Raw genomic sequence first — 14273 nt, 5'->3', positions numbered from 1 at the left:
ATCAAAAGTTGGCTTCTCTGATGAAAAGATGCCCATGTGTTAACTGTCTAAATTAAAAAGTCTGTGCTATCTGACAAACTCCAATCAATTTAAACTCTCCAGAGGAGCATTTATGATGAGCAGTGCAATCAAAGTTCAGAATTCAAAATGAGATTACGTCTGAAAGCAAATAAAATTGTGAGCAGTTTAAAATTTAATGGGCCAGTGCTTGAACTGTAGGTTTTATGCTGTTTTAAGAATGGTCTCAGAGCGGTCCTGTATTATTAATGCCATCAGTTAAGGTTCCTTTCAATTAAGTCCATGTGCTTCACATTACTGTTGTCATTTAATAGCAGTTATGCTGTATTCTTCCTTAGAAAATGAAAAGTAATGATTTTAAGAAAAAGTGTTTCTGGGTGCTTTTATACCAGGACATGGCACTTGCAGAAATTCTCTGATGACTCTGCATTCATGGGGTGTATTGATAAGAGGGATGAGACAGAGTACGTGAATCAGGTGGAGAACTTTGTTTCTTGGTACAGAAAGAATTGTCTGCAACTTAACATCAGCAAAATCAAGGAACTGGTTATTGATTTTCACTGCACCAAAGAGCCTGTATGTCTGGTCACTTATTCAGGGAATGGATGTAAAGCTGATGTACTCCTACAAGTACTTGGGGGTCCACATCAGTGATAGGTTGGACTGGTCTCATAACACAGAGGAGCTGCTGTATGTAAGAAAAGGCAAAGCAGACTCTATTTTTCTTAGGAGTCTGCTCCTTTAATGTGGCTAATGACATCCATCACATCTTCTATAACTCCGTGATGGCCAGTGTGATTTTTCTATGCTGTGGTGTGCTGTGCTGGTAACATCACTTCAAGAGAGCCCCACCAAATCAAAAAGCTAATTAAAATGGCAGACTGAGTTATGAGATGCATTCTGGACCCCCTAGAAGTATTAGCCAAGGAGAGAATGAAAACTAAACTGAGTGCCATTATGAACAATGCTGCACATCCTCTGTCTAACACACTAACACGGAGGACTTTCAGCCAAAGAATTATTCAGCAGAAGTGTGTCAAGAAACGCTACTGGAGCTCCTTTATACCAACGACAATATGCCCGCATAATGCCCCATATGTTTATTTATTTAATGAGCTGCTGTAAAGAAACTAATGTTCCCTTTGGGACAAATAAATAAATCTATCATTTTCAATTGTGTGATTGTTTCCGTATTTCCTAATTTTGAATTCCATGCTTAGACATTGCCTTCCTATTACCATAGCTGTTTGTTTACCCTACACTAACAGTATAATTCATTTCTAATAAATCAAGCAGCAGCCATTCATTTTCTGAACCTTGTTACAAGAAACTCAACTTTATCCTAGCAGCTAAGTGTGATCAATATGGTCAAAAACACATATGACAGCATGATAAGAATTTATTACACTTTCAGTAGATACTGCAGTAATGTATTTGTACTGTATGTACATTTAAGACTGAAACATTGTAACAAAGAGACAAGAATAATAAATCTTTGGGGTACCACGAAAGCTAACTCTATATATTCAAATAAAACGCGAGGTATAGCACATTGAAGAGAAAAAAAAAACATCCTGATAATGCAAGTCTCTAGGAAGACTGACTAAGATGGCGTTGCTTCCTGTGATAAATGTTCTTCGCAGGAAGAGTCGGATTCAGGAGGTAGGAAACCAGAAGTGAAGTCAGAGGTGTCATGGTTGTCAGTATTCCGGTCTGAAAAGAGAGGAAGAGAAAGGGCATTAGTTGACAGCGCCCTCTGGAGGAAGATTACAATTATCTGAGCCCTTAAACTGACCCTATGCGCACATGTGTGACAACCTTTTTTAACAAATAACAAATCTACTCCTGATTAATTGTATACAGGTTTGAGTCCAAAACAGAACTGATTAACTGAAGGCAGTTGGCAGGGTTTTAAGGCTGATAAGGGGAAGTGACGTCATCATCACAGGATCCAGAAGTGACGTCATCGGAATTGACGTGATCAGCGCAGGAAGTGCCGTCATCGGACCCAAGCAGGATTTCTCATGTTTGGTCTGCAGAGATAATAGAGAGAGGATTATTGCACTCTGCCACCCTTTGGCCTGGCGTGGAATTGCCCTTTTTGAACCCTTTAGCTACCTCCCATATGCACATGTGTGACAGTATTTAATCCAAGTTTAATTTTGTGGGGGTCATCAGGCACAAAACAGGAAGACCCATACACACACCCACACCCAAAATCACCTTTTAACCAGGCATGTTTATCTGTGGGGTTGTGAGAGGATGCATCTAAGTTGAAAATCAAGGGAGGCCATATGCACACAAGTATATGTGTGGCATAAAAGGCCATGACAGAGCAGTTGTGTATGCAATATATATATAATATATACATACACTACTGGTCAAAAGTTTTAGAGCACCTCAGTTTTTCTTAAAATTTAATCAGTTGAAATGCAATAAATGACGTAAAATGGTGAGATGGTAAGCAGTTAACTGCCAGAGGTTTAAATTTAAAGTTTAGGTTAGCAAAAACTGAATAAAATCCAAGTGTCAGTAAGTATGGTGGCCTACACAATCCAAAGGCAATTGAAAACTGGAAGAAACTATGATAGGATACTTTATTGATCTCTTCCTATCTATCTATCTATCTATCTATCTATCTATCTATCTATCTATCTATCTATCTATCTATCTATCTATCTATCTATCACATCCAAAGTCACAACCCAATCAGAAGACAAGTTTCTGAGGCTCACCAGTTTGCGTGATAGGCACCTCACAGCACAACAGCTTCAAGCACAGCTTAACTGTGGTCGATAAACGCAAGTCTCAGCTTCTACTGTGAAGAGGTCTGACAGGGTGAGTGACAGTAAGAAAGCCATTTCTTTAAGGATAAAATAGGGCTTTGAAATATGGGCTGTGGAATACTGCAGACTGGAAGAAGGTCTTATGGACCAATGAATCAAAATTTTAAATCTTTGGTTCATCATGCTGGGTGTTTATACGGCATCAAGTTGATGAAAGGGTGGTTCCTCAGTATGTGACACACAACTATCAAACATGGAGGAGGAAGTGTAATGGTCTGGGGTTCTTTTGCTGGAGGCAGAGTTGGTGACTTGCACAATGTGACTGGCATTCTCAATCAAAAGTTTTGCCACAGTTTGGTTGTTATATCAGCAAAAGGTGGCTACTTTGATGAATCAAAAATTCAAATAAAACTTTGTACACTTAATGATTCCTTGAATTTTTTTTTTATTTTCCATTGTTTATTTGTTCTTTGTCTTGATTTCATGAAACATTAAGATATTAAACTGCATGCATTTCCATAAAAACTGAAAAAAACTGAGGTGTTCTAAAACGTGTTCTGGGCCTGCACCAAACTAACATCATTTTGGACCAAAATTTTTAAGTGCCTTTCAGACAGCCTTGGTATCACAATTCCTCCTAACCCATTAACAGCTGTGTTCATTGTTCTTCCAGACGGACTTGAAGTGGAGAAGGACAAGCAAACGGTGATTGCATTCACTACACTCTTGGCACGTAGACTTATTCTGTTAAATTGGAAGAATCCTAACTCTCCTCTGATAAGTCAGTGGGAAACCGATGTTTTATATTATTTGAAATTGGAAAAAATCTAAGTTCTCAGTTAGAGGATCTGTACAAAATTTTTTCAAAACCTGGCAGGATCTGATCAATATTATTTTAGAATAAGAGAAATAACTATTACCACATTTAATTCCCTTCTCCATCTCTTATTTACATATATATTTATTTCTCCCTTTCTTTTGCTTATTGTTGTCTTATTAAAAAGCCCTAAGCAATTCTCCTTTAGCTAAGCTCTCCTTCTCAGGTGTGGGGTTTGATTTGTCTTCAATTTTGTTTGTTTATAAAAATTAATAAAAAAAATAAATAAATAAATAAAACTTTTGACTGGTAGTTTATATAAAAAGGTTGAGAATCAAGTTGAGAATTATTTGCACAAAAAAGTGAATGCTTTCTGCGCTTGAGTATGAAAGCAAGAACTCTAATAGATGTAGTTAGTAATGTGTTTGTGTGAATTTGTGGGAGGATGTGAACATTGGGTGTTTTTTATTTGTTTTTTTTATTTGAATGGGGAGTGCCAAACAGGATGGACACCCATCTTGACCAGGAGAGAGAAAGTTTTCTTACCTGGACATGATGCCCCATATCGATCAAGAGAGGGGAAGGTTCCTTACCCAGATGGGAAGTCCAAAGTGGATAGACAGACACCATAGCCACATGTGTTTTCAGTACCTATCCTGGCCCAGATATAACAGAAGGACAGGGAAGGGCTGTTTCTGAGGGCTGTTTATTCTCCCCAGTATGCTAGATGGCAGCTTCTCTCGTTCAGAGCTCCCATTCATACTGCTACAGGGCACTTTGGGACATGTAGTCTCAGAGAACAACTCTGTTAGGGTGTATGGGTGCCACCAGAGGGAGCTATAAGAAAAGTGCACACCTCGAAGGAGGTTCTGCCAGACCCGGAATTGCTGCCAGGCTGTAGTCATTTGACACCTGAAGTACTCCTGGGTCCTGAGATAAAAGGAGCCACCCAGACTCATCCAGCTTAGCTAAGTCGGGAGGAGGTAGACAAAGCTTGCCTGGAGGAGATAAGGAGGATTTATTGTGGAGGGAAGTCTGTATATGGAGGATTAAAACCTGTATAAGGTATTGGATTTAATACGCCTCTTTTATTGAAGCCTTTGACTGTATGACAGCACTTGTGTTCTGAATTTGAGGAGCTGCAGTGCCCTCTACTGTCCACAATGGTAATGAAGCAGCCTTTAGGCCATGTCACATTACATGACATTTCCAGGCATTTTTCAGTTGTAGCCTTCATTTAGATAGATAGATGGATAGATAGATACTTTATTAATCCCAAGGGGAAATTCACATACTCTACATAACCTTAGTGAGGCAGTTAGCAGCACGCTTCTGCTAAGGAAAGTTGCGTAATATGACATGACCTGCGACTCCAACTAGTCCATGACTCGCGCTGACAAAATCAAACAATTTTGATTTTGTCTTTAGTTAAAGGGGCGTACTTGTGTGTATGAGAGCTGACAACCAATGAATTCTCATCTGGAGGTACAATGTTTGTAATGCAGTGATAAGGTATAAGGAACACAGTTGTGTGTAGACCAAAAAAATAGAAGAGCAGTTTGTCTGTTTGACATCTTGTGTTTTACATACCACAACGGAATGGAAAAGGGAAAATAAAACGGGCTGATACTGTGACTAAGCTCGCTGTGCTTGTTAACCTTTATTTCAGCAATGGTTCTGTCAGGTAGCTTGTTATCAGCACTCAGTCGCTAAATTTGACATGACTAGCAGTTTTCAGTCATACAAACTGACATGGTCAATTGACAAAATCAGGAAATACATGCAGCTAGGCTGCCATACCCAACAACTAGAAGTCACATAATGTGCCATCAGCTTTAGCCGTGGCTTTGAACAGTCACCTGCTCTGTGCTGTGTCTTATGATAAATTTGTTATTTACTTTTATATCTTCCTCTTTTATATGTAATATAAGACTATAGGGATGTTTTATTATCAAGCCCTTCAAATGTGTGTTTATTTGTTTTTTGTAGGAGTCTGGCAAATAACAACCTGCAGACACTTCCCAAAGATGTTTTCAAAGGACTTGAAGCACTGACAAAGGTGTAAGTGTAAAATATTTCATAATGGTTTGAGTTTGTTGCCATTAGTGTTCTCTTTGTTTATGGGACATCAGCTTTTTTAAGTATTAAACAAGTAATAAAACTTCAGTGATTTTTAAAAATATTTTATCTTGCCAGAATACTACTCTAATAATGCTGTTACTGTACTTTTAATACTATGGCTCAAATATTTTTGAACTCTAAAATGATTAATATGGTCTTGAAGCATTTATGTAAATTCATTCTAAATACTTTGTTGCTTTAAGTGGAGATTCATTACTGTATTCATTTTTAAATAAAATATTTTATAGTAAGATGAAAACACTTTTTCACGACGGTCAGTCTTTGAAAGTGTAAATAAGGAATCCAATTCTTATTTCGACTAAATTCAGAAAACAGTGTTTTTATTTTAGGGCCCTGGGGAGTTGATGTATATTCTATCAGCATCAGGTACAGGACAGAAACTCACTCTGGATAAGACACTAGTGTTTTACAGGACAAAGTTATACCCTAACCAGTAACGGCGCACTGCACAATAACGTGCAGTGAATACACTTGACTTGAGCATTCCTAGTTTTCATCCTCTTTCTCTGTACGTTTAGCATTTGTTTGCTCAGAGGTTGATGTGCTTGCTGCTTGCTGAGCAGCTCTTCTTTTGTCCACCCTAGCAGCCTGCTTCTCTTCTTTCGTTGGCATCTTTTCATGTTAAAACTGATTAAGTCAGTTTTTGTGTTGCAATCACTTAGTACATTTTCTTTCATTTTTCACTTAAGCTGGCACTGAAGTCTTCAATCTGCCTCAAGAATAATTTAAGATATGAAGAGGTAGGGGGAATGACGGCGAAGGTGGTAGGGATGAGAACAGCGCCCATACACATGCGCCGCACGGCCACCTCTGGCCTCTGCCGAGAGTTGATTCTACAATAAAATAAAATAAAAATTAAAAGAGGAATAACCTTGGAGGTCAATCATCACCCATCAAAAGTGGATAGTAGACATGTAGTATATGTGTACCAAATTTCAGGTCAATCGGTCAAGTGGTTTGCGAGCTACAGGTGATTTAAAATCCTAAACAGACAAACGGACAGCCATGGTAGCATATTATATATAAAGATAGATACTGTGCCAACCTAGACTCGCCAGTCCACTCCACATCCATGACTTTGGGATGTGGAAGGCAAGTAAATTCCACAAAAAGATGAGCATCAATGGCAATCAAACTTTGGTCCCTGGGACTCTGCACCACCCACACTACGCAATATGAAATATTCCCGTGGACAATATAAATAGCTCCACTTTTCCATAAAAAACTGCAATTGAAACATTCAAGTCAAAACTTTAATTTGTTCAAATAAAGGGCTTTAAATCTGTTAACTACCGAATACAATAGCTCCCCACAACTTCACTGATCTCCTACAGACTTACACTCCATCTCGCTCACTCAGATCTTTTCTGCAGCTCTACTTTCTGTACCGCACATCAAACACTGTTCTATGGGAGCTCAAGCGTCTCATAGTGCTCCTCAACGCTGGAATTCTCTTCCCTCTCATGTCCGTCAGCTCGACTCAATAACACATTTTAAAACTGCCCTCAAAACTTATCTTTTCAAACTGGTATACCAATTGTGAATTTTGCACTGTTACTGCCAGTTATCTTTGTTTGTTTGCTAATTCTTGCTTTTTGATTTATCATTCTCTTTGTTTTTATTTTACTGATGTTGTTTAATTTCATTGTAAGGCAACCTTGAGTGTTAAGAAAGACGCCTATTAAATAAAATATATTATTATTATTATTTATTATTAAAACATCCAATGCATCATTTTTACATCATTTTTTTAAACTAGTGGCAAAATAATATGGTAGTGAGTGCAACTGATAGGTCTCAGAGGACCCTGGCATTTCTCAGAATCAATTTAAACAGTTTATTAGCTTTTTATCTTATATCCAACTTCAGAAATATGTTCTCAGTTAACAGTTACTGCTGCATAGGGAATTACTTCTGGTATGATTTGAAGTATTATGCCATTAAAATATGTCCACAATGTATTACATTATTACATATTTTTTAACAGCAAATGTTGTCATACATTCAACTAAAACCTAATATTAATTAAAAGGGTACCCTAAGTAAGCAAATAACACAAAAATATATTTATTTAATTAATAAAGTAAGGAAGTAAGGAAAGCTATGTAGACTGATAATAATTCTTCATGAAGGAGGACCTGAGAGATGAATCTGTGATCTCCTTACTATGAGGCAGCAGCACTAGAGTAGGCAGTAGAGTAGTCCTATTAAAAAAAAACGTTCTTGCTCCTTTGGGCTAAATAAATGGTACGACCCCCTAAAGCAGCAGTAACTGCAGCCCAATATTTTCCGTAGCTACTGAAAATCACTGTTGATGCTGTGGAGGAATTTTGGCCAACTCCTAGTAACACTGTCATAGCTAACTCATGTTATCGTGTGAGGATTTCTTTCAGGTTGTGCTAAAACATCTCAATGGGGTTTAGGTCTCAGCTTTGACAAGGCGATCCCAAAACTATTCCTCAGTCAATTGTAAATAAGCTTGCTTGAGAGTTTCAAGTCAAGTTAAATGGTTTTATTGTCATACCATCCATACACCATATTGCAGCATACAGTGGCATGAAATAACGTTCCGCAGGACTGTGATGCAAAATACATAAACACAGGACAAGGGGGAAGAAAGGTAACAAACTTTACTATATTAGAAATAGATAAATAAACAAATAAGTAACTAAATAGATGGTAATAATTTGAAGTAATAAAGTACATAAATAATAGTGACCAATAATGAAAAAGAACAGTAGTAACAAGTGTAACAAATGTACTGCATATAATAAACTACTAGGAGCAGATCTTAGAGCAGTGGGGCAGCTCTGAGTTCAGAGTCTAGACAGCCAAGGGGTAGAAGGTGTTGCAGAACCTGGCAGAGCTGGTTCAGATGTTACAGTACCTTCTGCCAGATTTGAGTGGTCCTTCACAATGCTATGGGCCTTGCAGATGAATTGTTTTATAAAGATGTCTTTAATGGAGAGCAGAGAGGTCCCGATTATCTTTTCAGCTGTGTGCATTATTCATTGTAGGACCATACGGTCAGAGACATGGCAGTTCCTAAACCAGACAGTGATGCAGCTGCTCAGAACACTCTCAATGCTGCCCCTGTAGAATGTGGTGAGAAAGGGGAGAGGTAGGCTTGCCTTTTTCAGCCACCGAAGGAAGTGGAGACCCTGCCGAGTCTTTATGGAGGTGGTATTAACTTAGTAAGGTCAGCTGCCAGGTGCACACAAAGGAATTTGGTGCTCTTCACCAATTCCACCCCAGAACCCTTGATGTGCAGTGGAGGTGTGAACAGCATAAACCTGCCTGAAGTCAACAATTGTCCTCACAGGTGGCGCAGTGGTAGTGCTGCTGCTCTGCAGTAAGGAGACTGTGGAAGATTGTGGGTTTGCTTCCCGGTTCCTCCCTGTGTGGATAGCGCTTTGAGTACTAAGAAAAGCGCTATATAAATGTAATGAATTATTATTATTATTATTATTATTATTAATTGTCTCTTTCATTTTGTCCAAAGACAGATTGTTGCACTTGCACCAGTCTGCCAATCATTGAATCTCCATTCTGTAAACTGACTCATCCCTATTGCTAATGTGACTGAACAGAAGCTGGTTGAGTACACAGCCCTGGGAGGGGTACCAGTGCTGTGTGATGGTACTGGAGATGGTGTTTCCAAAGCAGACTGTCTGTGGTCTCTCTGTCAGGATGTCCAGGATCCAGTTGCATAGGGAAGTGTTGTAGCCTAGCAGACTCACCTTCCTCATGAGCCTCTGAGGGATGGTGGTGTTGAAAGCTGAACGGATGTCAATGAAAGGTGTTTTACTGAACAAGTCTGAAGATGTTGAGCTTTATCTCCGATATTGATGGTCTATCCTTCTCCTGTAAAAGAGCCATAATTCTTGATTTCTTTAGATGTGGAAAGTCTTCAAAGTCTTCTAAGTCCTGATGTAGCAAAGTATCCCTAGACTGTGACACACCACCATCAAGCTCCACTTTTAACTCATCTGTCCATACAACATTTTCAAAAACTTCAGGCAAGTAGTTACATTCACAGTAGTGAGCAGTGGCGTCCACTGTGCTGTTATGCCATGGATCTCACTTTTACCAAGCAACTTTCTGATGGTGGAGTCATGAATACTGACTGTAACCTTTTCCACTTGTCACCATTTCCAGTTTTTTGTTTTGTTTTTTTTTTTTTGCTGTTGAAATGACATCTCTCTAGATCTTCTGTGATAACAACTTCACTATGGTAATAAAATTTAGATTTATATTGATTAGGTGGGGGGGTCACATACTGTAAATGAGGCCTAATGGTTACCAATTTAAACAGCTGATTCTAATTAGGCCTTTAATTGAGCTGAGGTCGGTGGGTAATGGGCAGTTTAGTCATTTTTCACACCTTGAGAATGTATGTTTGACTTCCTTGTGCACCAAAGAAATGAAAGACCCCCACACTTTTTTTCCTGTCTATGAGTACAAATCAGGAAAAGACTTGTCAGGTTCACTCTGGAAATCTGTCATAACTCAGAAAAACAGTGAGGGGCAAATACTTCTTCCTAGCAAGGGTACAATAGACATTTACTGTTTACAGGAGTTTGTGCTGTGGAATAAAATCATTTCATGTACTAGTTGTTTTATTGTGTCAAACATAGGATGGCACAAACCTAATTTTTACAGTACTCACATTATGTTTAGTGGAACAGAATATACTATGATTTTCCGTTAAAGACAAAATGCAATTCAAAGTTACCCGAAAATAAAAAGAATGTGGTTTTCTAAAGAACTTGTATGACTCAATTCTGCTCAAGGCAAAATGAGTACATTTTCAGTCAACTGGCATATTTCCATCTGAACTTGCTTCTGTTAACAGCACCCATTTTTAACTTATCCAACTGCTAGAGTTAAATCTTAATAATCCTACAGATTTTGCAGACACCTCCAAATATCTGCCCTAGAAATATTTTCCTTACACTTCAATGTCTATGCTACACCATAATCCCCCACCTTTACCACCCAGTTCCCCATAAATGATGAAAACAGTAACAGTAAAGATCTCTCTGTTATAAAAAAAAGTCTTGGAAGGTTGGAAGGAGACAAGACGTGATTTTCTCAGAGAGACACTTTCACATCCCGCGAAACTTGACTTTGTGCCAAGAGATTTAACCACACCTGGGGCCAGAAATAAAACAAAGAGTAGGTGACAAAGTAGAACGTTGTAAAGAATTCAAAAACGTTGGCGTGGTACACATGCAGCGCAGGTTAGAGATAGTGGAAGTATGAAAATTCGAAGTCTCAAAAGAAGGATAGTAAAGATCGCATTAGCGCAAACAAATGGATATCATTACTCTGTGAAATAATGGAACAATGAAAAGAGATTGAATATATTGTTCGGATTTAAACTTTAAGTTGGAGAGTTGAAGATCATCTAATTCGTGTTGCCATCAGGGGAAAAAAAGTAGTGTTTTTTCCCAATGAAGAGGCGTATCTGCGAGAATTAAAAGATTTGTTGTTTGGTGAAAGTGAAAGCCCTCGAGAGAAATCTTACCATCAATCATGCTTAATGCCAACAGAAGGAATAACCTTCATTTTGCAAAAAAAAAAAGCAATATACTGACATGTTTGTAGAGAAAGCTGTTCTATTTTTGCCATTTTTAAACCCAGAACTGAACTTCAGTAACTTCATCACCTTGCAACTTACGTTAACATAATAACAGGTTTCAGAGGTGCTAATGCAACTGTAAAGGTTTCTCTAATAACCAATTAATATTTACACATGATTAATTAAGGATGAGTTAAGGGAGTTTATCCTTAGGACAGTGAAGGAATGGCTTCTGAAAATGGGACTTTGCAGTAATATGTGAAAAATAAATTTTAAAATCTGCTTTCAAGCAGTAATAGCTACTAGTGATGTCTTGGTGTATTTTTAAATCAGTTTAATGGTATCTTGATAGAAAAGGTGTCACTTTCTATCCAAAACATGAGAATTCCTGGGTTAATTCCAAACTTTTGAATGTCAGTATATATTCAACAGTGTTTACAATATAATCTAACATATGAAATGATTATTATCATCGTTCATGGGTGTATAAGGTAAACAATTCATGATAAAGCTGACAGTATTTAGTATAGTATTATTACTATAGATTACACAGGTAGATAAACCCCTTAGATTTTATGATTATGTAATTCTGACAACAACTTTGTGCCTTAAGGATAGTGACATCAGCTCAGGAGCTCTTGTGCATGTACACAGGAGGGAGAACAGAGGGAGTTCCCGAAAAGAAAGAAGTCTTTATTGCTGTTTGCTAAAATATTTCCCTTTGCCCTTAAGGGATTTTCATACAAAAGCACATTTTATTCATTTTATATCTTCCTATCAAAAAGTTCCTTTTTTTTGTATCTTAATTTTCTGAGCCTCACTAATACGACTTTCACTCAGCTGTCCTCCAAACTTTAAACTATTTTAAACTATTTTTACAATAATTTGATTGTACTAAGACACGCATTGTAACAAAACTGAGTCTGACATACTGTACTACTTTGAGATGTATTTGCAGGTCATTCTTAAAAAGGGTATGGGAACCCCTGCTATGGCCATGACACATATTAATATATATCTTTTAAACTATTGGATCTTCATGTTACCTCAGACATGTATGAATAAGCAGATAACCTGAGACTTACCAGAAATCAGGTTAACAAGACCAGTTGACAACAAAGAAGAAAAAACCATTTAACATCGTCCCCATACAAACTTCATTTGAACTACCACCATAGTGAATGTACTTAATCCATATTTTAATGTCACACGGTGCCTACCCTGGTGGCATGAGACACAAGGCAAGCATGCCCTCTTTAAGCAGACTGGAGTATACAGTGACCACCTGCAAGTGGGACTGACCCCACTAATACCAAACAGACAGTACCTAATAAAGTGCGTGTTGGATTCTTAGAAATTTTCATTTACCTGGGGCAGCAGAGCGAAGACAGCCACAGTGCAAAATATCAAAATTTAATTTTAAAGCTGTTCACCAAAGAGTAGTAAGGTGTTGCACCCTGCAGTGTCCCCCCCCCCCCAAGCACGGGGACCAGGGTGGCTGCCTCAGTTGCCCTACCCAAAGGATGGGTCTAGCTCAGTTTAGAAACTTCAGAAATATGTTTTAGCAGAGTAGTGAATGTTTGATCAGGCAACTTTTCACAAGGTTGGTAGGGGAAAATATTGTAGCATGAGAACCCCAAAAAAGTGTAACTTAAATAAATTGTCCTTCCAAATGACATCTTTGTACACTGTCTTGATCTAAGTGATTGCAGCATGAAAAGGATTGGTTGACCAAATGTCAGATTTAATTGATATGAGTAATAGCAACAACTAAGTCTTGGGACTTCATCTTTTCAAACAGGCAGTGACTGTTTACCAGAGATACAACTAAACTGATCAAAAACATTAAAGGAACACTTTGAAAACACATCAGAACTCAATGGGTAAAAAAATCCTGCTGGATATCTATACTGATATGGACTGTGATATGTGGAACAAAAGGATGCCACATCGTTTGATAGAAATGAAAATTATCAAACTACAGAGGGCTGAATTCAAAGACACCCCGAAAATCAAAGTGAAAAAATGATGCGGTAGGCTAGTACATTTTGCCGAAATTTCATTGCAGCAACTCAAAATCATTCTCAGTAGTATGTATGGCCCCCATGGCCCCCCCGGGCATGCTCCTAATAAGATGACGGATGGTATCCTGCGGGTTTTTCCTCCCAGATCTGGACCAGGGCATCTTTGAGTTCCTGGACAGTCTGAGGTGCAGCCTGGCAGCGCAGGATGGACTGAAACATAATGTCCTACAGGTGTTCTATTGGATTTAGGTCAGGCGAGCGTGGGGGCCAGTCAATGGTATCAATTCCTTCATCCTCCAGGAACTGCCTACACACTCTCACCACATGAGACCAGGCATTGTCGTGCACCAGGAGGAACCCCAAGCCCACTGCACCAGCATAGGATCTGACAATGGGTCCAAGGATTTCATCCTGATACCTAATGGCAGTCAAGGTCCCATTATCTAGCCTGTAGAGGTCTGTGCATCCCTCCTTGGATATGCCTCCTCAGACCATCACAGACCCACCACAAAACCGGTCATGCTGAATGATGTTACAGGCAGTATAACATTCTCCACGGCTTGTCCAGACTCTTTCACGTCTGTCACATGTGCTCAGGGTGAACCTGCTCTCATCTGTGAGATGCACAGGGCGCCAGTGGTGGACCTGCCAATTCTGGTATTTTATGGCAAATGCCAATCGAGCTCCACAGTGCCAGGCAGTGAGCATAGGGCCCACTAGAGGATGTTGGGCCCTCAGGCCACCCTCATGAAGTCTGTCTCTGATTGTTTGGTCAGAGACATTCACACCAGTGGCCTGCTGGAAGGGAAGTCATTTAGTAGGGCTCTGGCAGTGCTCATCCTGTTCCTCTTTGCTCAAAGGAGCAGATACAAGTCTTGCTGATGGGTGATGGACCTTCTATG

The 14273-nt window shown here is 38.9% G+C and overlaps 1 protein-coding gene across 4 annotated transcripts in view; it reads left to right on the top strand.

Moving 5' to 3' along the window:
* The window catches only part of lgi1b (leucine-rich, glioma inactivated 1b), a 71017-nt gene that overhangs the window by 39417 nt on the left and 17327 nt on the right, over positions 1-14273 (top strand). For all 4 annotated transcript variants that reach the window (XM_028795475.2, XM_028795473.2, XM_028795472.2 and 1 more), the window contains one exon: positions 5611-5682. In XM_028795475.2, the coding sequence (XP_028651308.1) occupies positions 5611-5682 (72 nt within the window). The remainder of the gene's footprint in view (positions 1-5610; positions 5683-14273) is intronic.

This window comes from Erpetoichthys calabaricus, chromosome 2 (genome assembly GCF_900747795.2).
Source record: "Erpetoichthys calabaricus chromosome 2, fErpCal1.3, whole genome shotgun sequence".
Taxonomy (NCBI): Eukaryota; Metazoa; Chordata; class Cladistia; order Polypteriformes; family Polypteridae; genus Erpetoichthys; species Erpetoichthys calabaricus.
Note: the sequence above shows the minus strand (reverse complement) of the source record. Positions and strands in the feature narration are given on the sequence as shown.